At 42.5% G+C, this 27,454-nt stretch overlaps 1 protein-coding gene across 2 annotated transcripts in view; it reads right to left on the bottom strand.

The window, feature by feature from the left end:
- The window catches only part of ppp2r5cb (protein phosphatase 2, regulatory subunit B', gamma b), a 170,353-nt gene extending 145,166 nt beyond the window's left edge, over positions 1-25,187 (bottom strand). The window contains exons 1-10 of one of the 2 annotated variants that reach the window (XM_059511998.1): positions 25,037-25,187; positions 24,407-24,466; positions 23,168-23,330; positions 18,262-18,461; positions 16,605-16,715; positions 15,852-15,944; positions 15,322-15,452; positions 11,598-11,657; positions 11,292-11,400; positions 8,574-8,627 (exon numbers count right to left, since the gene is read on the bottom strand). In XM_059511998.1, the coding sequence (XP_059367981.1) occupies positions 8,574-8,627; positions 11,292-11,400; positions 11,598-11,657; positions 15,322-15,452; positions 15,852-15,944; positions 16,605-16,715; positions 18,262-18,461; positions 23,168-23,330; positions 24,407-24,466; positions 25,037-25,063 (1,008 nt within the window). In that variant the 5' untranslated portion in view covers positions 25,064-25,187. Of the gene's footprint in view, positions 1-8,573; positions 8,628-11,291; positions 11,401-11,597; positions 11,658-15,321; positions 15,453-15,851; positions 15,945-16,604; positions 16,716-18,261; positions 18,462-20,721; positions 20,926-23,167; positions 23,331-24,406; positions 24,467-25,036 lie in introns of those variants that run through there. The other variant, XM_059511999.1, reaches the window with a different exon arrangement.
- Positions 25,188-27,454: the final 2,267 nt, after the last annotated feature.

Here is a 27,454-nt window from a genome sequence, read left to right as displayed (position 1 = left end):
TGTTGAAAACAGTTGATATTTTTGTGGAAACTGTGATGCATTTTATTTTTCTGGATTCAAAGATGAATAGAAAGTTCTAAAGAACAGCATTTATTCCAAATAGAAATCTATTGTCACATTATAAATGTCTTCACTGTCACTTTTCAACAATTTAATGCATCAATAAAAATAAAAAAAATTCACAAAAAGTTAAATGGTGCAAGTCTAAAACTAACGCATAAATCAAAATAATAGTAATAAAAATAATACCTAAAAATTTCATTTTTGTTATCCAAATTAACTTTTAAGTGTCAGCCTAACTAAAGCTCAATATATAGTCAATATAGTTATAGTTACTAGTAACTTCTCACAAATAGTAATTGAGTTACTGAGTTAAATTCTTACATTTAATGTTAAAAATAACATAATCAGAGAGTGAGAGAGCACAGAGAGTGAGAGCAGCAGAGAGAGCACAGAGAGAGAGAGCAGCAGAGAGAGCACAGAGAGAGAGAGCAGCAGAGAGAGCACAGACAGTGAGCAGCAGAGAGAGCACAGAGAGTGAGCAGCAGAGAGAGCACAGAGAGAGAGAGCAGCAGAGAGAGCACAGAGAGTGAGCAGCAGGGAGAGCACAGAGAGAGAGAGCAGCAGAGAGAGCACAGAGAGAGAGAGCAGCAGAGAGAGCACAGAGAGTGAGCAGCAGAGAGAGCACAGAGAGTGAGCAGCAGAGAGAGCACAGAGAGAGAGAGCAGCAGAGAGAGCACAGAGAGTGAGCAGCAGAGAGAGCACAGAGAGTGAGAGCAGCAGAGAGAGCACAGAGAGTGAGAGCAGCAGAGAGAGCACAGAGAGAGAGAGCAGCAGAGAGAGCACAGAGAGAGAGAGCAGCAGGGAGAGCACAGAGAGAGAGAGCAGCAGAGAGAGCACAGAGAGAGAGAGCAGCAGAGAGAGCACAGAGAGTGAGCAGCAGAGAGAGCACAGAGAGTGAGCAGCAGAGAGAGCACAGAGAGTGAGAACAGCAGAGAGAGCACAGAGAGTGAGAGCAGCAGAGAGAGCACAGAGAGAGAGCAGCAGAGAGAGCACAGAGAGTGAGCAGCAGAGAGAGCACAGAGAGTGAGCAGCAGAGAGAGCACAGAGAGTGAGAGCAGCAGAGAGAGCACAGAGAGTGAGAGCAGCAGAGAGAGCACAGAGAGTGAGAGCAGCAGAGAGAGCACAGAGAGTGAGAGCAGCAGAGAGAGCACAGAGAGTGAGAGCAGCAGAGAGAGCACAGAGAGTGAGAGCAGCAGAGAGAGCACAGAGAGTGAGAGCAGCAGAGAGAGCACAGAGAGTGAGAGCAGCAGAGAGAGCACAGAGAGTGAGAGCAGCAGAGAGAGCACAGAGAGTGAGCAGCAGAGAGAGCACAGAGAGTGAGAGCAGCAGAGAGAGCACAGAGAGTGAGAGCAGCAGAGAGAGCACAGAGAGTGAGCAGCAGAGAGAGCACAGAGAGTGAGCAGCAGAGAGAGCACAGAGAGTGAGAGCAGAGAGTGAGCAGCAGAGAGTGAGAGCAGAGAGTGAGCAGCAGAGAGTGAGAGCAGAGAGTGAGCAGCAGAGAGAGCACAGAGAGTGAGAGCAGCAGAGAGAGCACAGAGAGTGAGAGCAGCAGAGAGAGCACAGAGAGTGAGAGCAGCAGAGAGAGCACAGAGAGTGAGCAGCAGAGAGAGCACAGAGAGTGAGCAGCAGAGAGAGCACAGAGAGTGAGAGCAGCAGAGAGAGCACAGAGAGTGAGAGCAGCAGAGAGAGCACAGAGAGTGAGAGCAGCAGAGAGAGCACAGAGAGTGAGAGCAGCAGAGAGAGCACAGAGAGTGAGAGCAGCAGAGAGAGCATAGAGAGTGAGAGCAGCAGAGAGAGCAGCAGAGAGTGAGAGAGCACAGAGAGTGAGAGCAGCAGAGAGTGAGAGAGCACAGAGAGTGAGAGCAGCAGAGAGAGCACAGAGAGTGAGAGCAGCAGAGAGAGCACAGAGAGTGAGAGCAGCAGAGAGAGCACAGAGAGTGAGCAGCAGAGAGAGCACAGAGAGTGAGCAGCAGAGAGAGCACAGCGAGTGAGAGCAGCAGAGAGAGCACAGAGAGTGAGAGCAGCAGAGAGAGCACAGAGAGTGAGAGCAGCAGAGAGAGCACAGAGAGTGAGAGCAGCAGAGAGAGCACAGAGAGTGAGAGCAGCAGAGAGAGCACAGAGAGTGAGCAGCAGAGAGAGCACAGAGAGTGAGAGCAGCAGAGAAAGCACAGAGAGTGAGAGCAGCAGAGAGAGCACAGAGAGTGAGAGCAGCAGAGAGAGCACAGAGAGTGAGAGCAGCAGAGAGAGCACAGAGAGAGAGCAGAGAGTGAGCAGCAGAGAAAGCGCAGAGAGAGCGCAGAGAGTGAGCAGCAGAGAGAGCACAGAGAGTGAGCAGCAGAGAGAGCACAGAGAGAGCACAGAGAGTGAGAGCAGCAGAGAGAGCACAGAGAGTGAGAGCAGCAGAGAGAGCACAGAGAGTGAGAGCAGGCAGCAGAGAGAGCACAGAGAGTGAGAGCAGGCAGCAGAGAGAGCACAGAGAGTGAGAGCAGGCAACAGAGAGAGCACAGAGAGTGAGCAGCAGAGAGAGCACAGAGAGTGAGCAGCAGAGAGAGCACAGAGATAGAGAGCAGCAGAGAGAGCACAGAGATAGAGAGCAGCAGAGAGAGCACAGAGATAGAGAGCAGCAGAGAGAGCACAGAGAGTGAGCAGCAGAGAGAGCACAGAGAGTGAGCAGCAGAGAGAGCACAGAGTGAGAGCAGCAGAAAGAGCACAGAGAGTGAGCAGCAGAGAGAACCAAGTGAGTGAGAGCAGAGAGAGCACAGAGAGTGAGAGCAGCAGAGAGAGCACAGAGAGTGAGAGCAGCAGAGAGAGCACAGAGAGTGAGAGCAGCAAAGAGAGCACAGAGAGTGAGAGCAGCAGAGAGAGCACAGAGAGTGAGAAGCAGAGAGAACCAAGTGAGTGAGAGCAGAGAGAACCAAGTGAGTGAGAGCAGAGAGAGCACAGAGAGTGAGAGCAGCAAAGAGAGCACAGAGAGTGAGAGCAGCAAAGAGAGCACAGAGAGTGAGAGCAGCAAAGAGAGCACAGAGAGTGAGAAGCAGAGAGAGCACAGTGTGAGCAGCAGAGAGAGCACATAGAGTGAGAACAGCAGAGAGAGCACAGAGAGTGAGAGCAGCAGAGAGAGCACAGAGAGTGAGAGCAGCAGAGAGAGCACAGCGAGTGAGAGCAGCAGAGAGAGCACAGCGAGTGAGAGCAGCAGAGAGAGCACAGCGAGTGAGAGCAGCGGAGAGAGCACAGAGAGTGAGAGCAGCGGAGAGAGCACAGAGAGTGAGAGCAGCGGAGAGAGCACAGAGAGTGAGCAGCAGAGAGAGCACAGAGAGTGAGCAGCAGAGAGAGCACAGAGAGTGAGAGCAGCAGAGAGAGCACAGAGAGTGAGAGCAGCAGAGAGAGCACAGAGAGTGAGAGCAGCAGAGAGAGCAGCAGAGAGTGAGAGCAGCAGAGAGAGCAGCAGAGAGTGAGAGAGCACAGAGAGTGAGAGCAGCAGAGAGTGAGAGAGCACAGAGAGTGAGAGCAGCAGAGAGAGCACAGAGAGTGAGAGCAGCAGAGAGAGCACAGAGAGTGAGCAGCAGAGAGCACAGAGAGTGAGAGCAGCAGAGAGAGCACAGAGAGTGAGAGCAGCAGAGAGAGCACAGAGAGTGAGAGCAGCAGAGAGAGCACAGAGAGTGAGAGCAGCAGAGAGAGCACAGAGAGTGAGCAGCAGAGAGAGCACAGAGAGTGAGAGCAGCAGAGAGAGCACAGAGAGTGAGAGCAGCAGAGAGAGCACAGAGAGTGAGAGCAGCAGAGAGAGCACAGAGAGTGAGAGCAGCAGAGAGAGCACAGAGAGTGAGCAGCAGAGAGAGCACAGAGAGTGAGAGCAGCAGAGAGAGCACAGAGAGTGAGAGCAGCAGAGAGAGCACAGAGAGTGAGAGCAGCAGAGAGAGCACAGAGAGTGAGAGCAGCAGAGAGAGCACAGAGAGAGAGCAGAGAGTGAGCAGCAGAGAAAGCGCAGAGAGAGCGCAGAGAGAGCGCAGAGAGTGAGCAGCAGAGAGAGAGCACAGAGAGTGAGCAGCAGAGAGAGCACAGAGAGTGAGCAGCAGAGAGAGCACAGAGAGTGAGCAGCAGAGAGAGCACAGAGAGAGCACAGAGAGTGAGAGCAGCAGAGAGAGCACAGAGAGTGAGAGCAGCAGAGAGAGCACAGAGAGTGAGAGCAGGCAACAGAGAGAGCACAGAGAGTGAGCAGCAGAGAGAGCACAGAGAGTGAGCAGCAGAGAGAGCACAGAGAGTGAGCAGCAGAGAGAGCACAGAGAGTGAGAGCAGCAGAGAGAGCACAGAGAGTGAGCAGCAGAGAAAGCACAGAGAGTGAGAGCAGCAGAAAGAGCACAGAGAGTGAGCAGCAGAGAGAACCAAGTGAGTGAGAGCAGAGAGAGCACAGAGAGTGAGAGCAGCAGAGAGAGCACAGAGAGTGAGAGCAGCAGAGAGAGCACAGAGAGTGAGAGCAGCAGAGAGAGCACAGAGAGTGAGAAGCAGAGAGAACCAAGTGAGTGAGAAGCAGAGAGAACCAAGTGAGTGAGAGCAGAGAGAGCACAGAGAGTGAGAGCAGAGAGAGCACAGAGAGTGAGAGCAGCAAAGAGAGCACAGAGAGTGAGAGCAGCAAAGAGAGCACAGAGAGTGAGAGCAGAGAAAGCACAGAGAGTGAGAAGCAGAGAGAGCACAGTGTGAGCAGCAGAGAGAGCACATAGAGTGAGAACAGCAGAGAGAGCACAGAGAGTGAGAGCAGCAGAGAGAGCACAGAGAGTGAGAGCAGCAGAGAGAGCACAGAGAGTGAGAGCAGCAGAGAGAGCACAGCGAGTGAGAGCAGCGGAGAGAGCACAGAGAGTGAGAACAGCGGAGAGAGCACAGAGAGTGAGTGCAGCGGAGAGAGCACAGAGAGTGAGCAGCAGAGAGAGCACAGAGAGTGAGAGCAGCAGAGAGAGCACAGAGAGTGAGCAGCAGAGAAAGCACAGAGTGAGAGCAGCAGAAAGAGCACAGAGAGTGAGCAGCAGAGAGAACCAAGTGAGTGAGAGCAGAGAGAGCACAGAGAGTGAGAGCAGCAGAGAGAGCACAGAGAGTGAGAGCAGCAGAGAGAGCACAGAGAGTGAGAGCAGCAGAGAGAGCACAGAGAGTGAGAGCAGCAGAGAGAGCACAGAGAGTGAGAAGCAGAGAGAACCAAGTGAGTGAGAAGCAGAGAGAACCAAGTGAGTGAGAGCAGAGAGAGCACAGAGAGTGAGAGCAGAGAGAGCACAGAGAGTGAGAGCAGCAAAGAGAGCACAGAGAGTGAGAGCAGCAAAGAGAGCACAGAGAGTGAGAGCAGAGAGAGCACAGAGAGTGAGAAGCAGAGAGAGCACAGTGTGAGCAGCAGAGAGAGCACATAGAGTGAGAACAGCAGAGAGAGCACAGAGAGTGAGAGCAGCAGAGAGAGCACAGAGAGTGAGAGCAGCAGAGAGAGCACAGAGAGTGAGAGCAGCAGAGAGAGCACAGCGAGTGAGAGCAGCGGAGAGAGCACAGCGAGTGAGAACAGCGGAGAGAGCACAGAGAGTGAGAGCAGCAGAGAGAGCACAGCGAGTGAGAGCAGCAGAGAGAGCACAGCGAGTGAGAGCAACAGAGAGAGCACAGCGAGTGAGAGCAGCGGAGAGAGCACAGAGAGTGAGAACAGCGGAGAGAGCACAGAGAGTGAGTGCAGCGGAGAGAGCACAGAGAGTGAGCAGCAGAGAGAGCACAGAGAGTGAGAACAGCAGAGAGAGCACAGAGAGTGAGAACAGCAGAGAGAGCACAGAGAGTGTGAGCAGCAGAGAGAGCACAGCGAGTGTGAGCAGCAGAGAGAGCACAGCGAGTGAGAGCAGCAGAGAGAGCACAGCGAGTGTGAGCAGCAGAGAGAGCACAGCGAGTGTGAGCAGCAGAGAGAGCACAGCGAGTGAGAGCAGCAGAGAGAGCACAGCGAGTGAGAGCAGCGGAGAGAGCACAGCGAGTGAGAGCAGCGGAGAGAGCACAGAGAGTGAGCAGCAGAGAGAGCACAGAGAGTGAGCAGCAGAGAGAGAACAGAGAGTGAGAACAGCAGAGAGAGCACAGAGAGTGAGAGCAGCAGAGAGAGCACAGAGAGTGAGAGCAGCAGAGAGAGCACAGAGAGTGAGAGCAGAGAGAGCAAAGAGAGTGAGCGCAGCAAAGAGAGCAAAGAGAGTGAGCGCAGCAGAGAGAGCACAGAGAGTGAGAGCAGCAGAGAGAGCACAGAGAGTGAGAGCAGCAGAGAGAGCACAGCGAGTGAGCAGCAGAGAGAGCACAGAGAGTGAGAGCAGCAGAGAGAGCACAGAGAGTGAGAGCAGCAGAGAGAGCACAGCGAGTGAGAGCAGCAGAGAGAGCACAGAGAGTGAGAACAGCAGAGAGCACAGAGAGTGAGCAGCAGAGAGAGCACAGCGAGTGAGCAGCAGAGAGAGCACAGAGAGTGAGAACAGCAGAGAGAGTGAGAGCAGCAGAGAGAGCACAGAGAGTGAGCAGCAGAGAGAGCACAGAGAGTGAGAGCAGCAGAGAGAGCACAGAGAGTGAGAGCAGCAGAGAGAGCACAGAGAGTGAGCAGAGAGTGAGCAGCAGAGAGAGCACAGAGAGTGAGCAGCAGAGAGAGCAGAGAGTGAGCAGCAGAGAGAGCACAGAGAGTGAGCAGCAGAGAGAGCACAGAGAGTGAGAGCAGCAGAGAGAGCACAGAGAGTGAGAGCAGCAGAGAGAGCACAGAGAGTGAGAGCAGCAGAGAGAGCACAGAGAGTGAGAAGCAGAGAGAACCAAGTGAGTGAGAGCAGCAAAGAGAGCACAGAGAGTGAGAGCAGCAAAGAGAGCACAGAGAGTGAGAAGCAGAGAGAGCACAGAGAGTGAGAGCAGAGAGAGCACAGAGAGTGAGAGCAGCAGAGAGAGCACAGAGAGTGAGAGCAGCAGAGAGAGCACAGAGAGAGAGAGCAGCAGAGAGAGCACAGAGAGTGAGAAGCAGAGAGAGCACAGAGAGTGAGAAGCAGAGAGAGCACAGAGAGTGAGAACAGCAGAGAGCACAGAGAGTGAGAACAGCAGAGAGAGCACAGAGAGTGAGAACAGCAGAGAGAGCACAGAGAGTGAGAGCAGGAGAGAGAGCACAGAGAGTGAGAGCAGGAGAGAGAGCACAGAGAGTGAGAGCAGGAGAGAGAGCACAGCGAGTGAGAACAGCAGAGAGAGCACAGCGAGTGAGAACAGCAGAGAGAGCACAGAGAGTGAGAGCAGCAGAGAGAGCACAGAGAGTGAGAGCAGCAGAGAGAGCACAGAGAGTGAGAGCAGCAGAGAGAGCACAGAGAGTGAGAGCAGCAGAGAGAGCACAGAGTGAGTAGCAGAGAGAGCACAGAGAGTGAGAGCAGCAGAGAGAGCACAGAGAGTGAGAGCAGCAGAGAGAGCACAGAGTGAGTAGCAGAGAGAGCACAGAGAGTGAGAGCAGCAGAGAGAGCACAGAGAGTGAGAGCAGCAGAGAGAGCACAGAGAGTGAGAGCAGCAGAGAGAGCACAGAGAGTGAGAGCAGCAGAGAGAGCACAGAGAGTGAGAGCAGCAGAGAGAGCACAGAGAGTGAGAGCAGCAGAGAGAGCACAGAGAGAGAGAGCAGCAGAGAGAGCACAGAGAGTGAGAGCAGCAGAGAGAGCACAGAGAGTGAGAGCAGCAGAGAGAGCACAGAGAGTGAGAGCAGCAGAGAGAGCACAGAGAGTGAGAGCAGCAGAGAGAGCACAGAGAGTGAGAGCAGCAGAGAGAGCAGCAGAGAGAGCAGCAGAGAGAGCACAGAGAGTGAGAGCAGCAGAGAGAGCACAGAGAGTGAGAGCAGCAGAGAGAGCACAGAGAGTGAGCAGCAGCAGAGAGAGCACAGAGAGTGAGAGCAGCAGAGAGAGCACAGAGAGTGAGAGCAGCAGAGAGAGCACAGAGAGTGAGAGCAGCAGAGAGAGCACAGAGAGTGAGAGCAGCAGAGAGAGCACAGAGAGTGAGAGCAGCAGAGAGAGCAGCAGAGAGAGCACAGAGAGTGAGAGCAGCAGAGAGAGCACAGAGAGTGAGAGCAGCAGAGAGAGCACAGAGAGTGAGCAGCAGCAGAGAGAGCACAGAGAGTGAGCAGCAGAGAGAGCACAGAGAGAGAGAGCAGCAGAGAGAGCACAGAGAGTGAGAGCAGCAGAGAGAGCACAGAGAGAGAGAGCAGCAGAGAGAGCACAGAGAGAGAGAGCAGCAGAGAGAGCACAGAGTGAGCAGCAGAGAGAGCACAGAGAGTGAGCAGCAGAGAGAGCACAGAGAGTGAGAGCAGCAGAGAGAGCACAGAGAGTGAGAGCAGCAGAGAGAGCACAGAGAGAGAGAGAGCAGCAGAGAGAGCACAGAGAGTGAGAGCAGCAGAGAGAGCACAGAGAGTGAGAGAGCACAGAGAGTGAGAGAGCACAGAGAGTGAGAGCAGCAGAGAGAGCACAGAGAGAGAGCAGCAGAGAGAGCACAAAGAGTGAACAGCAGGTGGCGCTGAGACGCACCGGTTCTGTGAGTGTGCTGTCCTTCTCCAGAAACTGAACCACACAGTACGCCAGCTGAAGAACCAGAAACAACAACATCAGCCAATAATTCACAATACACAAAAACACAATGTCATTAATATAATGCATATGCACGTTAAATTTTTGATCTAGTTAGATTTTCCTGAATGAGAATTTAATATGGAAGAAATATGGAATATACATGTACAAATGTTACAAAGTTTTCTATACATTATTTATATATTTAAATAAATGTGTCTTTATTTACATTTAATTTCTATAGTTAAACTGTTTTAATTATATGAAGGATTACAAAATAATAATACAAAATATTATATAATATAAAATAAACTCATACCATGTATAACATATATACATTTATGAATCTATATATATTAATATACACACATATTAAGAAATTTGCAGAAACATATTTTACAAAATCATGTTTTTTTTTATTCTGCATTCAAATGAATCTCAGTCAAACTGCAGAAGTGTTATTTTGATTATGTTTAAAAAAAAATGCAGCTAACTAGCGCAATAAACTACAATAAAAATATGGCTTAAAGGTGCCATGTGCAAAAATTGAGCTAAAAATATTCAAAAAATGCCCTACACGCATCAAAAGTATGAGAAGAAATAAGGGTGATGATGTCATTAAAAAAATGTAAAGTTATAGTGCTGCAGAGATATCAACCTTAATTAGCATTAGCATTACTAGCCCCGGCCCGACAGGTGTCGTAATACCAGTTTCGGCCATGGGAGGCGGTATGCGGGCAACATAACCACCAGCCAACCTGCAATACACGAATAACTCGCACGGCTTGTGGGCGTAATCTAACCTGATGTCAATCATGTGGAAAGTACAGCCCACTACTTCATGTGACTTAAGCCCTTGGCAAGAGACCACCACCCGCTACAGGGAAACAACCGCGCTCGGAATCACAAATCAAATCCGATAAGAAAAGGAGCCAAACCAGAGTAAACATCGGCACTGCTTTCAATCGCTGGAGACAACTGATGGACTTGAAAGAAATGAGGTCCGACACCGAACTTGCAACATTTCTTTTGGATTGGTGAGTCAGATGCTGTTAGTATTTCGCTAGAAGTTTGTTTTATATGTTTGTGTATTTTTTTTTCCGGGAAGTTATAACATAGAAATGTATCGAAGGCTGTTCGATAAACGTGCTAATGTTAGCGATGGCTAACCGTAGCTGCGTTTGCTTTGTGTAGTCTGTTGGTCTCCGTGTCCTCTTTGCTTCGTGGTTTTTCTGTACGTGAGAATGTGTGGCGTGAAAGCGTGTCGATCAAAAGAGTCAATTGCGTGTGTCTCACGGTGAATGCTCGAGAGTTGGCAGCTCTGGTTACGTTGGTTGGCGCTAGCTTGGTCAACATCAGCTGTCTAATGTTGACCAATGATGTTGACAGAATGCTGTCTGTCAAATTAATTTAATTCCAATAATGTGTATTTACAACTCAATGTAATATGAACAAAACGAATATGAACATATTCACTGGTAAAGGTGAAGGGGAGTAGCTTGAAGATGTCATGTTTCAAAATCACTTGACATCATTCCGTCCTCTTATAGCAGCGGTTCTCATTTCCAGTCCTCGCGCCCCACTGCTCTGCATATTTTGCACGTTTCTCTTTGTTAACACACCTGATTCAGATAATCAGCTCGTTAGAAATGAACTCCGTGCATGAACTGTTTTTCAATTGTTCATTGCTCCCTACTCTCTGAGCAGGGGAAATCTGTTGAAGTTTACCTCACATCGAAACATTCATTCACTGATTTGTGCTGTGCAGCGTCTTTAAACATGGACAACTGTGACATCATATACCTCTGTAAATCAATACAGTTTAAATTCACGTCTTGCACACTTCAATGCACTTTTAATTGGAACATATAGCTACGTTCGCTTCTAACTGGAATCATGGCTGAATATCCTGTGATGTCCACTTCGCAGGGCACTTATGTTCGAATAGAACAAATGTCTGAAGCGCTAAGAAAAACGTTCAAAATGTGCAGAGCAGTGGGGCGCGAGGACTGCAATTGAGAACCGCTGTCTTATAGGCTTCGACTATGCTCTAGGGTTGTTGTGAAGGTAGGGGCGGAGCATAGAGACTATGCCGTTTCTCGTTTGTTACTCTAGAGTAGACCAATTCACTTTATTGAGGCATACTGCCCCCATCTGGTATGGAATGTGGAGTATGACTTGATTTTTTTTGCCAGATATGACAGATGGCACCTTTAATAAAAACCATGACATTTTTTTAAATAATAAAAAAAAACAGAGATCGTTTTTGCTTAAAACTCTTCAAATATACATATATATATAGATCATAAAAAAATATTAATGTGGAAGGGAGTAGATTTCGTCAACAAAATAGTTGTACTTTAATTCTGCATGAATAACCTTATGATCTCATGAAGCAAAATCTTAATTCAGAAAAATGGGAATTACAAAAAACAAGAGTAAAACATCTGCATGTATTACAATGAGAATTTTAGAGAATAAAAAATTTAAGAAATCATCAAAAAAATAATGTCCTACGTTAGAAGATATACTCTTAATGATCTGAAAAAGGGTGTGTGTTTGTGTGTGTATTATTCATTCATATATATATATATATATGCTTAATTAGAATGAAACAAACATGGTGTAATAAGTTAAACAAACTGTGACATATGAATGGATATAAGCTCCAGGTCGTACCTGTGGGTGATAAACACTGAGGGACTTGACTTTATGCAAAGGTAACAACACTTTTAAAAGGAAGATTTTGTGCTCTTCTTTCAGCGGTAAGGCGAAGCCGTTAATGATGCTGGAGGACAAGAGAAAAACAGAGAATAATTACAAAAACTTGATGAATGAGGCTTCAAACACACCAGAACAGAGACAGCAGATCATGAACGATGAAAGACACCAATATCATTACTAAACATTATTATAATGCCAATTCATTAAGCAAATTGGATTTGAGAGCAGAGATAGATTTTATTAACAAAAATCGTTTCATACCTTCCTAATATTTCCAGAAGTTCGGCTATTCCGTTATGATGCTCTGTTTCATAGATGAAGCTGTGGAGAGATGAAACACATATTGTGTATCAATTTATATATTGCAGATACTATATATCAATCAATAAAATCATAATATAACATCAATTGATCCAGAGCTCCCAGAAATCTAAACTGTTTGAGGGCTGTCGGCCAAAAATAAATGTTATTTTTAAAAGAATTAATTATATGATATAATTATAATGAATAATTAATATTAAAATGAATTACATTAAAAAAATATATATTTTTTTTAAAAATAAACACTGAAACAACTTTTTCAATGCAAAAAAATCAGAATCAGAATCAGAAAGAGCTTTATTGCCAAGTGTGCTTGCGCATACAAGGAATTTGTTTTAGTGACATAAGCTTCCAGTAAACAGAGACAACAACACACAGACAAAAAAAAAAAAAAAAAAAATTTACAGGAGAATTACAAATTGGCAAATAAATAAGTGTATAAACAATTGTGCTATAAATGATAATGGAATAGGATTGAGTGAGATGCAGGATTGTTCTAGGATGGAGGGGTAACAAATAAATATAAGGATATTGCACATTTTTGCATAAGCATACGTTTAAGTGGGAAACATTTAACTGTTCATGAGGTAGATTGCCTGGGGGAAGAAACTATTCTTGGGCCTTGCTGTTCTTGTATTTGCGGCTCTAAAGATGGGGTGACTTGGATGTGAGGGATCCAGAGTGATTTTCTGAGTCCTTTTCCTCACTCTGGATGTGTACAGTTCTTGGAGGGTGGGCAGGGGAGCACCAATAATCCTTTCAGCAGTCCGAACAGTTCTCTGTAGTCTTCTGATATCTGATTTTGTAGCTGAACCAAACCAGACAGTAATTGAAGTGCACAGTACAGACTCAATGACGGCTGATTCGAACTGTTTCAGCAGCTCCTGTGGCAGGTTAAACTTCCTCAGCTGGCGAGGTACCGTCCTGGATGAGGCCGATGACTGTAGTGTCGTCTGCAAACTTCAGGAGCTTGACAGAGGGGTCTTTAGAGGTGCAGTCGTTGGTGTACAGGGAGAAGAGCAGAGGGGAGAGAACACATCCCTGAGGGGCACCAGTGTTGGTGGAGCAGCTGTTTGACATGAATTTCCCCAGTCTCACTAACTGTTGCCTATCTGTCAGAAAGCTGGTGATCCACTGACAGATAGAGCTAGGAACAGAGAGCTGGGTCAGTTTGGTCTGGAGGGTTGTTGGGATGATGGTGTTGAAAGCCGAACTAAAGTCCACAAACAGTATCCTCACATAAGTCCCTGTTTTGTCCAGATGTTGCAGGATGAAGTGCAATGCCATGTTGATTGCATCATCCACGGACCTGTTTGCTCGGTACGCAAACTGCAGGGGGTCCAGTAAGGGTCCAGTGATGTCCTTCAGATAAGCCAGAACTAGTTTTTCAAACGACTTCATGACGACAGACGTTAGAGCCACAGGTCTGTAGTCGTTAAGTCCTGTTATCTTGGGTTTCTTTGGAATGGGGATTATGGTGGAGCGTTTGAAGCAGGAAGGCACTTCACACAACTCCAGAGATCTGTTGAAGATCTGTGAAAAGATGGGGGCCAGCTGGTCAGCACAGATTTTCAGACAGGCTGGTGTAACGCTATCTGGGCCTGGTGCTTTTCTTCTTTTGTTTTTCTTGAAGACCTGGCGCACATCATCTTCACAGATTTGAAGAGCAGGAGGTATGGAGAGGGGGATTGCAGGAGGTGTTAATGGTTGTGTAGGGAGATGGTCAGAGTGGGTGTTGGGGGTTTCAAATCTACAATAAAACTCATTCAGGTCGTTAGCAAGTCGTTGATTAGCCTCAGTGCAAGGGGATGGTGTCTTGTAGTTTGTGATGGCTCTCAGTCCTCTCCAAACTGAAGTAGAGTCGTTGGAAGTAAACTGGTCTTCCAACTTTTTAGCGTAGGTCTTTTTAGCCGCTCTAATCTCTTTGTTCAGTGTGTTCCTGGCCTGATTGTACAAGACCCTGTCCCCATTTCTGTAGGCATCCTCTTTGGCCTGACGAAGGTGTCTGAGTTTTACTGTAAACCATGGCTTATCATTGTTGAATGTTAAATAAGTCCTGGTAGGAATGCATATATCCTCACAGAAACTAATATAGGATGTTACAGTCTCTGTGAGTTCGTCCAGATCGGTGGTAGCAGCTTCAAAAAACGCTCCAGTCTGTGATGTCAAAACAAGATTGTAAATCCTGCTCTGTTTCGCTGGTCCATCTCTTCACAGTCTTTACTACAGGTTTAGCAGATTTAAGTTTCTGCCTGTAGGTCGGTATAAGATGAACCAGACAGTGATCAGAACGTCCCAAAGCTGCTCGTGGAACAGAGTGAAATGCATCCTTTATTGTGGTGTAACAGTGATCCAGTATATTACTGTCTCTGGTGGGACAGGTAACATGCTGTCTGTATTTTGGCAGTTCACGGGAGAGATTGGCTTTATTAAAGTCCCCAAGAATGATTAAAACAGAGTCCGGGTGTTGTTGTTCTGTGTCTGTGATCTGATCAGCGAGTTTCTGTAAAGCTGAGCTCACATGCGCTTGAGGAGGGATGTAAACACTCACCAGAATGAGCGAGTGAAACTCCCGCGGCGAATAGAACGGCTTGCAGTTGATAAACTGCGTTTCTAGATCAGGACAGCACATCTTCTTTAACACAGTTACATCTGTACACCACCGTTCATTGATGTAAAAGCATGTCCCGCCGCCGCGCGATTTCCCCGTTGATTCTGCTTCGCGATCCGCTCTAAACAGCTGAAAGTCCGGCAGATGGAGCGCGCTGTCCGGTATGGCGTCATTCAGCCAGGTTTCCGTGAAACACAGAGCAGCAGAGTGAGAGAAATCCTTATTTGTCTGAGAGAGCAGAAGGAGTTCGTCCGTTTTGTTGGGTAGAGAGCGGAGATTTGCGAGATGGATGCTAGACAACGGCGTTCGAAATCCGCGCTTCCTGAGTCTGACGAGCGCTCCCGCTCGCTTTCCCCGTCTGCGCGTCCTGAAGCGCTTGATCAGCGCCGCTGCTCCTCCGATAACAATGTTCAAACAAAAAACAGGAAAAACGAACAAAAACAGTACAAACACCGGAGAGCCAAGCACTGAAGCAGCCATGTGCGGCGCCATCTTGGATTGAAAAAGAAATGTTATATTAAAATGAATAGTGTTAAAAAAAATAAATCAACATCTAAACAACTTTTTTTTTATTCAATTCTTTTTCAATGCAAAAAAACTAAAATGTTATATTAAAATAAATAACATTAAAAAAATTATTCAACATTTAAACAACTGAAATTAGAAATGTATAAAATATTTTTTTTTATTAAATGTTTTTTCAGTGCAAAAAACTAAATTTTTAAAGAAAAATATAAACAAGAAATGAAGATGCTTCGAGGGCACTTATGTTTTTCCATTTTCCAAATCAAAGGTTATCAGGGGTCAAATTTGGCAGATATTATATGCATTTTTACTCAGAAATGTTATGTTATGAAATTAGTGTGAGACGATTTTTTTTATTAATTTAATAAAGAACAAGTCACTAGAATCATGTTGTAGTTACATTTTTAAGTTGACTAGTTAAAAAATACTGAAAAAAAAAAAAAACAAAAAAAAAAAAAAGATTGTATTTATTGCCCTATATGAAAGTTGATTGCATTGCAAGTCCTGGATCGTATTTTGCAGTCTCACCTATAGAAAATGTTATTAATCTGTTTCCGGATGTACGCTCGGAGACCCAGGAACTTCCCGTAGATGCGGTGGAGGGTCGTCTTCAGGAAGTCACGCTCTCGAGGATCTTCACTGTCAAACAGCTCCAAGAGCTGCGATCAAATCAGATCAGACATGCCTTAAAACGGCTGATCGGATATCAACTGATCCATTTTTTTATGCAAAACTCTTTGGTAATCATGCAAATCATGCAAAAGTGACTTGATGACCCACACAAAACATCTGTTTTCAGTGGACATTATTGTTATTGAGATTAATAAATTAAGGGTATAATAAAGAATTTGTATAGCACACACTAATGCATTAAAATAAAGCATGAAAACATACACATTTATTAAGTATATGAAATAAAACAGCATTGTGCACATGGTATTTGGAGTCCTACCTGTGCATTTTGCCATTTTAATGGTAACGATTAACTGATTTGAATGATTTCTTCAATACCAAGTGATTCTTGAAAACAGATAACCAAACAAATCATTTCAACACACCTGCATCACAAACTTCTGGTCGATGTATTTCTTGGCTATGTTCGGTTGAAAGTCTGGTGACTCTAAAAACCGCAGGAAAAATTCATAAACGAGCTGTGGAAAGAAAAATATGTATTTGAAGGATGCATTTATAAGTCGTTTAGTGGCCACTTTTTAAAGGGAAATTATATTGTATACAGATAAGTGCACACATTATTCTCATTTACAGGATTTTTACTGTATTGCAATGAAACAATATTGTAATAAAATGGTTTTGTTAACAAGAAAAAGACTGTACAACAAATAATAGCGTTATATACATATTATATATACACCATTCAAACGTTTGGGATTGGTGAGATTTTGTCAATGCTTCTGAAAGAAGTCTTTTCTGCTCACCAAAACTGCATTTATTTGATTCAAAGTACAGTAAAAATTGTGAAATATTATTATAATCTAAAACAGCTGTTATCTATGTGAATCTAAATTAAACTGTAATTTATTTCTGTGATGCACAGCTGAATTTTCTGCATCGTTCCTCCAGTCTTCAGTGTCACATGATCTTCAGAAATCATTTGCTGCTCAAGAAACAATATTTTTGTGGAAACTGTGATGCATTTTTATTTTTCAGGATTCACTGATGAATAGAAAGTTCAAAAGAGCAGTGTTTATTTAAAATAGAGATCTTCTGTAACATTATAAATGTCCTCACTGTCACTTTTCATCAATTTAATGCAGCCTTGATGAATAATAAAAGTGATAATAAAAGTCCACCTGCAGGTGAGGCCAGGCTGCTTCTAGCGTGGGTTCATCCTCCTCGGGGTCAAACTCTGCTCCGGTTGGGTTGGATGATGGAGGTAACGTCCTAAACATGTTGACTGCAAACTGAAACAAACCCCATAAAATGAAAAACGTGTGTATAGATACAATCTGGTTACTGAGAACACACTAAAAGAGAACGTTTTGATCAATGAACCGTGCATTCAGCTTGATGATTAATAAAACGTGGCAGGACATGCACAAATTAATCAGAAGAGACGGTTTAAATCCTCCCGATCGCAGCACTTTGAAGTTCTTGCCTTTAATCATCAAAGCGTGTGTGTGTGTGTGTGTGTGTGTTTCAGGAACTGTGCTCGAGAACATATTATCATGCTTATTTCGTAAGTCCATTTGCACTTCGATAGGCCTCAGCTTCACATCAGCTGTGGGCTCTAATTAATATCAAAGCGATGTAATAACTGCAGCTGGCAGAAGCACTGAGGTCAACCGAAGGTCAATCGACGCTCTGCTGCTGAACGCAAAGCTGTCGGCCCAAAAACTGGCCTTTAAAAGGACGGCGAAGCCCACAGATCTGCCCAAACGCTCAACACAACCTTGTACGGCTGAGCGATGCACTATCAGCGGTTTATATATTCATATTCACTTTCTAAAAGAACAGAAATAGCATTGACTTCTCTTCACAGGAACAGGTTTGGAAAAATTTAGCATCAGTGTCTCATCAATGGATGCACTAAAGTGAATGGGTGCCGTCAGAATGAGTCCAAACAGCTGATAAAAACATCAGAATAATCCACAGCACTCCAGTCCATCAGTGAACATCTGGAGAAGACAAAAGATGAAACACATCCAGCATTAAGACGTTATTATCTGTGCAGATTTCTCTCCTGATTCAGACTAGAACACTTTTTTACTGGAGGAAGTGTTATTATGGATTATAGACTCTATGTGTTTGAGTTAAAATCATCTTAATGCTGGATGTGTTTCATCTTTTGTCTTCTCCAGATGTTCACTGATGGACTGGAGTGCTGTGGATTATTGTGATGTTTTATCAGACTCTCATTCTGACGGCACCCATTCACTGCAGAGCATCCATTGATGAGACACCGATGCAATGCTACATTTCTCCAAACCTGATGAAGACACAAACTCCTCCTGATGAACTCATGTTTAGCAGAACTGTTTCTTTAAGTGGTCCAGGAACCAAGCAGTCTCCAACCCTGAATATATTTACATTTTTTGAAATTGAGGTTTCTGCATCCTCTGAAAGCTGAATAAATCATCTCTCCATTGATGTGTGGTTTGTTCGAAAAATCTTTTTTCAAAATTTGTTGAAAATCTGGAATCTGAGGGAGCAAAAAAATCTAAATATTGAGAAAATCATCTTTAAAGTTGTTTAAATGAAGTTCTTAGCAATGCATATTACTAATCAAACATTAGGTTCTGATATATTTACGGTAGGAAATGTACTAAATATCTTGATGGAACATGATCCTTACTTAATATCCTAATGATTTTTGATATAAAAGAGAAATGTATAATTTTGACCCATATTATGTATTGTTGGCTATTTCTACAGATATACCCCAGAGACCGGAGACTCAAGTTTTCTGCTCCAGGGACACAGATATATAAAGTGTGTGTGTGTTCTCACCATGTGCACCACCTCGGGGTAGATGGGCTCGGTGATGACGTTCCTGTTGTGGGTGATGTACTCCACCATCTCGCTGAGCGCCGCACGCTTCACCTCTTTCCATTTCAGGTCACTCAAGGGGTCAGAGATGAAGTCGAAGAGAACGCAGCACTGACGCAGCTTCTGCACGAATAACTTCTCCTGCTCGGCCGGAGGAACATCTACAGACACGGAGACAAGCGTTAATGCAACACTGACAAACTTTTGATAGTTTAGAGTGTTTAATCCAGTAAAAGCTCTTTCGGTGTAACTGTATGAATGCTTCTGGTGTCAGATGTTTCCTGATTGTGATCAAGTAAAGGTCAGAATAAGGTCAATAATATCTCCAGATGAACTCTTACTGGACTGAAGCAGCTCAGCTTTACTTGATTCTCCATCAATCATGTTTTAGAGTCTCAAATCTGATCCTCAGGATCTTTTGAGGAGCGTTTGTTTCCAGAAGCTTTACTTTCACTGTTCCTCAGCGGAGGAATGATCTTCACAAGCCTCCAGAACATCTCACATCTTCTGAGGAGCCTTGATTTCTTCAGTGTTACACGTGCGGATCATTTACATCTCACCTCACTGAGAGACACATTACTGCAGATACAGATATCAGTATCTTCTCTACTGTAACTCTCTGATTTACACAAGCAGCAGAAATCAGCATCTGGCCCAAATTCATATTTGAAATAAAACTGATTTGTTTTCCTGTCACTGTATCAGACTGTAAATGAGTCAAATATAGCACTCCACAAAAACATCGTTTTGAGATTTTACACAAAATATTACAAAAGCTATTTTTGTTGGTCTTTAAAAATGCGTTTTCTTTATGTCAGGCTTCACAGGGTTAAAGTGATGCTGCAGCTGCAGGGTTTTTCCTGGATTGACGTCAGAGAAACAGTATATTTTGGGCTTCTCGAAACGTTTCGATCACATGGTTTCCTTTAAAGCTGCACATGAGCGCTGTGTTAGTTCAGCACAGAGACTGACGGAGGAGTAGGTGGCTCTTCGCTGTTGTCTGTGATGCATCAATGTTTGCCTTGATGCTTTTAGCCTCTTCTTCAGCCCTCGTTCACAGCTATATTATCATTAGAGTCTTCAGCTGCGATCAGGACTTGAGCGCGTGTAAAAGTGTGCGTTTTCTTCACTAAAGGTCACGCCTGTGAGAAACTCGCCTCACGCTTCCCTTTATGCACATGGGAGTGGTGATTGTGGTTTACATGTGAGAACAGCAGTGCAATGACATTTGAAGCGCAGACGTCAGCGTCAACAACTAATGCATTTGAGCAGAGCTGATCTGATGAAGCTCAATTTATAAACGACTCGATCTGCAGTGCAGTACAGAGAGCATTCACACAACCCAGCACTTCACATACTGCATGCACCTTCTGCATAGTATGCAAATATTCTGTGTGCATTATTTAATGCATCCCATAATGCAATGCAATCGGCTTGATCCTATTTTTCCAGAACCATGTTTATCTGAGATAATTACAGGATTCCACTTATTGCATTAAATGTGAATGCATCATGTGAGTCTACAGATGCTTTTAAAGTTAATTGAGATAATACTAGTGAAAACACTAGGCTGTGTGGAGAATATAATATATGTGCCAATATGCATTGATAAATGTTTCTAGATGTCTATTATCACACTACATGCAAGTGGCATCCAGTTATCTAATACATTAAGTGGTTATTTTATTTATTCATGCTTTTTTAATTAAAACTTTTTGCAATCTGATTGAATGAGTTAAAATAAGGGCTGAAAATACACTATTGTATAATTCGGAATAATTAACATTTCTGATGTTTAACGCAGGTCATCAAAAAATACAGTGGGAAATCATAGGGATATTGAATAGCGTTTACAGTATGCATGCAGGAATAGTTAAAGGAGTATGTTAGTTAAGATTAGCAAACTGAAACAAAATGCATATTAAAAAAAATGCAACAAATGCATCATTTACGCATGAACAATCATCTATCTGAACGTGAAGCGAAGGAAACTCAAAGCCATCAGGATGCAGTTTCTCTGCGGCTTGAGCTCACATGCATGCATGCATTTACATGCACTCTTCCTGAAGCCGTGACCTCACTTCCCTTGACTGTTTAGGGGGGATGGGAGGCTAGTTAAACAGACCCCCTCCTTCTCAACCAGTGCATTGTAAACAGAGTTTTCCCCTTTCACCCCAGCAACATGCACGCTGCGCTTCAGATGCATGTAATGTAATGGGTTATTACAGCCAAAAATGTAGCATAAATGTCTACAAATGCAGTCTGGGTAGGCAGCTTGCTGTTAATGTAAACAAAGACTATTCCAGCGTCTCCCAAACGGAGCAAATTCTTCTGCTTTCGTAACGGTGGCCACAAATCATGGCATAGCAACCTCCCTCGTCTCTCCCTGCCCACACAGACACAATAAGACGAACGTCTCACCTCTAAAGTGCATCAGGGCCACAGGCTGAAAGGGCCCGTTGGCGCTCGGAGCATCCAGAACCATCCTGGCCTCCTCTTTAGAGCATGTCAACATCTACGGGTCGGATCGGGCGCGAGACGGCTAGGACGAGCTGTTAGCCTCCATTTTAGCACAAACACTCTCAGCAGAAAATGAAGCTCCGCTGCTGGAGGGAAGCAGCTAGTTAGTGATGTCAGCCGTCGAAGGGAGGCCACCGATTGGCCGGAGGAGATCACGTGATCTCAAGCAGCCGAGCTCTGGCTGGGGAGGCTGCTGATTGGCTGGCGGGGGCTGGGCAGGGCGGGAGCTGTGGGTTTGATTGGCGTATACAGAGTGTGTGATTGGTCAACTTACAACTGGAAGAAAAGTGTGAGCTGAGAATGCAAGAAGCACACAGGATTCATCGATGTAATAATTTATTCTTACATTTTAAAAACCATTAGTGACCAATGAAATGTATTTTATTTTTTTTCTTTAAATTCTGTCATCTTCATTTTCATATTTAACTTTAACTATAAATAAAAATAAATGTAATTATATTCATACATTTTTAATACTTTTTTTATTAAAAATGTTTTTTAATAATTACATTTTAATTAATTAGTCAATCAATAGAATTTATACAATTTCTTACAATAAAAAAGGAAATACATTACTTTTTCTCAAATTGTGTTTTCCTTTTTAAATTTTTCAGTTTAATTTTTAATGACTGAATATAATTTAAATCATCAAACAGGATGCCTAATCAAATTTAACAATTTAACGCTTTATTAAAATGTGTACAATAATAGTGCCATGAAATGCTTTTTATTTTATTTCATCCAAATTCTCAGTTTTACACTATTCATTTTCTAGACTCAAGTTTTTAATGGCAGAAATTTTGTATTTATTTTTTATTAAAAGAATTATGCCTAATCAATTTAAATAATAAAAACTAATAATATTTTTAATCGCATTCTTGTGTTTTATGATTTAATCCAAATTTAGTATTAAAAACGGAAGTAATCAACTAACTGCATGCAACTTAAGCAATCTTTTAAAATGTAACCAAGCTAAATTTGAACGATTCCAGTTTTTTTGGGCAGAAGAAGTGCTGCACAACACATTCCCGTGTTTTTCTCATCACAAAAACCAAAGGGCCCTGAATACTACAGCACAAGATTCCCAAACTATTAATGCTTTGTTTATAGCATTTTTTAGGGAGACTTATCACACCACACAGAACAAAAAAAACCTAGCAAGTAGCAACCACTCATAACACCTTAGCAACCACTCATTGCCACCCTAGAAACCATCCACAATGACCTAGCAACCACTCACAACGCCACTCTGAAGAGCCGGCACCCATTCACAAAAGCCCAGCATCACTCAGACTGATGCATCATGTTTAAAAAAAAAAAAAGAAAATGCACAAAAAACTCAAAAAGCATTCATGACTCAAATCATATATGTATATATCATATTTAAAATATATAATGCACATATTATTATATATTTAAGAAAAGAAAAAAATTTGTATTATATATATATTTTTTTATTATAGGCTATTATATAATATATTACTGGTATACTGTCATTGTAAATGTATACTATATATCGGCAGTGAACATGTAAACTTAGGAATAAATCTCGCTCTTACATCTTAATCAATAACATGCATTAATTAAATATGATTACATAATGCTCTCGTTCCGAGTAACAGTTTGACACGTGAGGATCGTTAATGGTCTTTAATTAGCTCAAACGTGAGAAAATAAACATCTAAAGAGGAAGATCAAGTAACATATGAAATGATGACACACACCACAAACGAGGAAGTGAAAGCAGCTTCTTCATACTTTCACTGGGTTTGCTCCAGATATCAGCCAAACACCATCAGCATCGTCTCATTTCTTTCTGACTTTCAGTAAATACAAAGCTTGACTGTTTCCACAAACACTGACTGATGCTTCAAAGCTTCATTAAGCACACAAAGCATCGTTAAAAGCTCATTAACTCATATAGTAATATATATATATATATATATCAAATTTCTCATGATGTTCTATAATAATTAGGAATAGAAAATACTAAAATAAACAGCTTATATATATATAAAAATGAGCATAAGATTAGCTATTCAAACACACACTGTGACTGTTTCCTTTGCTCGTCAAGGCTGTATTTATCTGATTATAAATATAGAAAAAAAAACATTAAAACATTATCGCAATTCAAATAATGTTTTTCTGTTTTATTACATTTTCATCAGCCGTTACTCTTAATCTTATTTAACACAGTAAATCGAAATGCAATTATTACTCCGCTTCTGAAACGAGTTTTCTCGTCTGCTGATGTGATCAAGTCCGTGAGGGCGGGGCTAAGCAACATTGACCAATAATATCGCAGAGCACTTTTCACCAGCCAATCAGAGGAAGTGCGTGTCACCTTTGAGCGCGGGCAGCTTCTGCAGCTCTCGGTTGTTGCTCAGACTGAATCGAGACGAGCTCGGACGCTTCTCCTTCTTCAGCGGAGCCTGAGATCCGGACGCTTTGCCCTTCAGCAGCTGTGTGACGGGCGGCACGCTGTTAGAGCCCTTCTTATTCGAGCCCTGAGGGAGAGAAACACCTAACATCCTCATCTCTCCAACACCATTTTTATCATGCTTATGCACTTTTGCTGAATGAACAGAGAAATAACAAAAACACAGCGGGAACAGAACATTTATATCAGCAGGTCAGATCTGTAACTAACAAGCTCCAAACATATCCTTTGAGCTGAATATCTATAGCACAGATGCAATGTTAAGACAGAGATTATATCGGATTTTTTTTTTGCAACAATTTCAGATTTTTAAATACATACAAGTTTTGAAACATTTACATTATTTTTTTTTTGTAACAATGTCCAATAAAGTTGCACATCATAAACAAATTTTTCTTATGTTTTTGTCTCATGTTTTTAAAGTAGCAATTTATAATTTTTTTATTTTTATTTTAAAACATGTTTAGCTTTATTTTGTACTGCAATGTTATTGGGTTTTTTTGGTAACAATTTAAACTAAAGGTTTACAGTTTTAAACACCTCTTTATGTTTTGAACAGTTTTAACAAATTTTTTATGTTTCACTAACAATTTACAAAAAGTTTGCCAAATTGTAAACTTTTTTTTTTTTTTTTACAATAGTTTGCAAAACTATTTTTTTTGTAACATTTTAAAAACTAATGCTGTCAACCGATTAATCGCATCTAAAATAAAACTTTATGTTTAATCAATGTATCCTGTGTATATGTATTATGTATAAAGATTTACATAGAGTTTATACTTTGAAAACATGTACATTTATAGATTTATATTCATATAACTTATATTATATATAAATATATTTAATATATAAATATTGGATATTTTTCATAAATATATATATATGCATGTGTGTGTATTTATATAGATGCATAATAAATAAAAATACACGGTACACACATGAATATGCAAGACTCGATGCATAAAATGATCTTTAATCTGTGGGAAAACTGAACATAATCTGAATAAAACATCCTGCATTAAAATAGGTTCTCCACATGTATCTCATTTTATCTTTTGCATTGCAGATAACAGATAATTATATAAAATAGAAGCCAATAAATACATAAATAAATACATAAAATATCGCATTTTGCTAAATTACCTCACGCTCCGAGTTCTCCTGTCCTCCTGTTTTACTCACTTTTGCAGATTTTGGTGAATCCTAAAAAAAACAATAAACAACATAAAACTCTGTCCTCACATTTTCCCCTCAAAAAATGTTTTAATTATCGGCTAATAAAAACAGACCATCTGACTGACAGCTAGCATTAGCAATCCGGCTTAAGTATTTCACGTCCAAATCTGGACTCCAACACCAAATATAATAAAACACATGCTATTCATTTTCACAGAAGAGCATTTTGGACTTTTCACCGCGAATTTAGATGAAAGGGATGTTTCTATAAACGAGAAACCATCCTTATTACTCCGCTAACATGCTAAAGTTAGCTTCGCCGCGACACTGAACGCCCACTAAACAAACTGTACGAAAATACACATGTAAAGTGTCCTAAAGTGCTCTGTTTCGCCTCCAGGGCTGTAAATCGTGTAAAGTTTATAACCCAGATTGTAACTCGTTGTGATAAAAGGCGAGTTTATGATGGGCAAAGCTAGAGTTAGCATACATGCTAATGTCTCGAGCTGAGATCCGAGGCTAACGTTTAATAAATCCGCATTTTAAGCACTTTTACAGGGTTTCTTCATCATTCAAACACCGCAGGTTGTGTCTCACCTTGTCTTTCTTGGTTTTATTCGGCATGGCACTCACACGCGTGTGTTTCCAGCCTGCAGACAATCAATGAGAGTCGCTGTCAGTGTGTGTGTGTGTGTGTGAGAGAGCGAGAGATTCTATCTGCTGAAGTTACACACTGCGCTCAGTTCAATGCATGTGTTTTATTATTTTACACTGAGGAGAACATTAATAACTCAGTGTTGGCATTCAGTAATGTGTAAACATAATATTATTTATCTTTTTGGGCTCGTGATCTCTCAAGCGTTTGAAATGTAAATTGTATTTTGTGTTGTTTTGCTGCCACCTGCTGGACACTCTCTGTATCTACAGATAATAATAGCTTGGCACATTATCCCCCGGTTTCACAGACAAGGCTCAAGCCTAGTCCTAGACTAAATGCAAATCTGAGTTGTTTCAACTGAAAGAAACTTGCACTAACTGATCTTAAAACAGGCCAGTGCCTTTGCTTTGTCTTAAGATGAACACTAGTAATGCTTATTTCTAAGGCATGTTTATAAAAATTGCTTAAATGTCCTAATTGAACTATGGCTTAATCCTAGGCTTAGGCTAAGCCCTGTCTATGAAACCGGGCCTAAGTATAACAGTTTTATTTTTATGAAAGTGAAAGTGAAGTGACATTCAGCCAAGTATGGTGACCCATACTCAGAATTTGTGCTCTGCATTTAACCCATCCAAGGTGCACACACACAGAGCAGTGAACACACACACACACACACTGTGAGCACACACCCGGAGCAGTGGGCAGCCTTTTATGCTGCGGCGCCCGGGGAGCAGTTGGGGGTTCGATGCCTTGCTCAAGGACACCTAAGTCGTGGTATTGAGGGTGGAGAGTATGTATTTTTAGTAACCATCAGAGGTGGAAAGAGTACAAAAATATTCTACTCAAGTAAAAGTACCAGTCTAAAAATCAACTCAAGTAGAAGTAAAAAGTAGCTCATTTAAACTTTACTCAGAGTAAAAATTACTTAGTTACATTTTAACAGTGGGAGGGAGTCAAAATGGGACAGGCCAAGAGTGTCAAACTCAGTTCCTGGAGGGCCACAGTCCTGCACAGTTTAGATTTAACCCTAATTAAACACACCTGATCCAGCTAATCTAATCATTTAGGTTTATTTGAAAACTACATGATATGTGTGCTGGAGCAGGGTTAGGGCTATGGCCCTCCAGGAACTGAGTTTGACACCCCTGGGATAGGTCTATTAATCTCAAACTAGTTGTTTTTAATTAAAGGAATCAGTTATTTAGAATAATAAAACATTTGGGCTGTTACCAGGCAAATCAGTATCAACAAACTCATCTTTTAATGCAGAGGAAATGCAGAAGATTCATTGGAAGTGGCATTTAGATGTATTACACTGTTTAGTGCAGGACAAGAATGCATTTAACCTGCAGTTACAAATGCATGAATAATGTTTTGATATACAAGACATAAAATGTTGAATACTCATTTGAAATGATTAAAAAAAAAATCAAAAGATACTTTAAATGTGAAATTAAAATGGCCAGTATGTGTCAGCAAGTCACTGTTAATAAGTGAGTCATTGCGATTGAACCGAATCATTTAAACGGTTGATTCATTCAGGAACGAAACACTGTCACGTTGCTCAGAGACGCAAAACTGTGCTTTGGTGGCTGTGTTTGGAATTATTTTCTGTTGTAGAAATAGAGCTAAAAAAGGCAATATGGTGTCTAAAACGCAAGTCTCTTAATTAACTTGTTTACTGAACTGTTTTATATATATATATATATATATATGGATGTATGTATGTATATATTCATGATGATTTTTGGAGGAAAAGACGGCCTTCTTTGTGTGATTTTGATTTAATATATGAAATTATATAAATATGTTAATCTTCTGCCCCTATATCTTCAATTTTGTGATCATGCTAAATGCATTTTAGGAGACTGAATCACACAGTGAAAGAACGCACTATAAATGCGCGCGCACATCATTAAAACAAAAATAGCACACTCCTCACCACTGTCTTTTTGGCTAATTTGTGCAAAACCTCTTGCTAAAATGTCAAAGCTTCATTTTAACCACCAATGCAACGATGCAATTATTTAGCTTACCTCTACATTCTTGCGAAGGGTTGATGTCTTGTCGAGATTTTATAAGCTGCTAGTTTGGTCTTCCTAGGCAAGCACAGCATACACTGCATAATAGAGCATACATATGGCCAGGGGTTCACTTCATTTCCTTCGAGTTCAACTTCAGAATATGACGGGGTTTAGTTTTCAGTGGTGTCTGCACCACTAACGCCTGTTTTGACCGTCTGCATCTTTCTTGTGATTTTAGCGCCAGTTTGCCCTCCTGCCCATTATTTACTGCCGTAGTTTCCAGGGAGCGATTTATTTTTTTTTTTTACTCAGTAATTAATGTGTTTTAAAATG

Source organism: Carassius carassius, chromosome 27 (genome assembly GCF_963082965.1).
Source record: "Carassius carassius chromosome 27, fCarCar2.1, whole genome shotgun sequence".
Lineage (NCBI taxonomy): Eukaryota > Metazoa > Chordata > Actinopteri > Cypriniformes > Cyprinidae > Carassius > Carassius carassius.
This window is presented reverse-complemented; position numbering and strand designations above follow the sequence as displayed.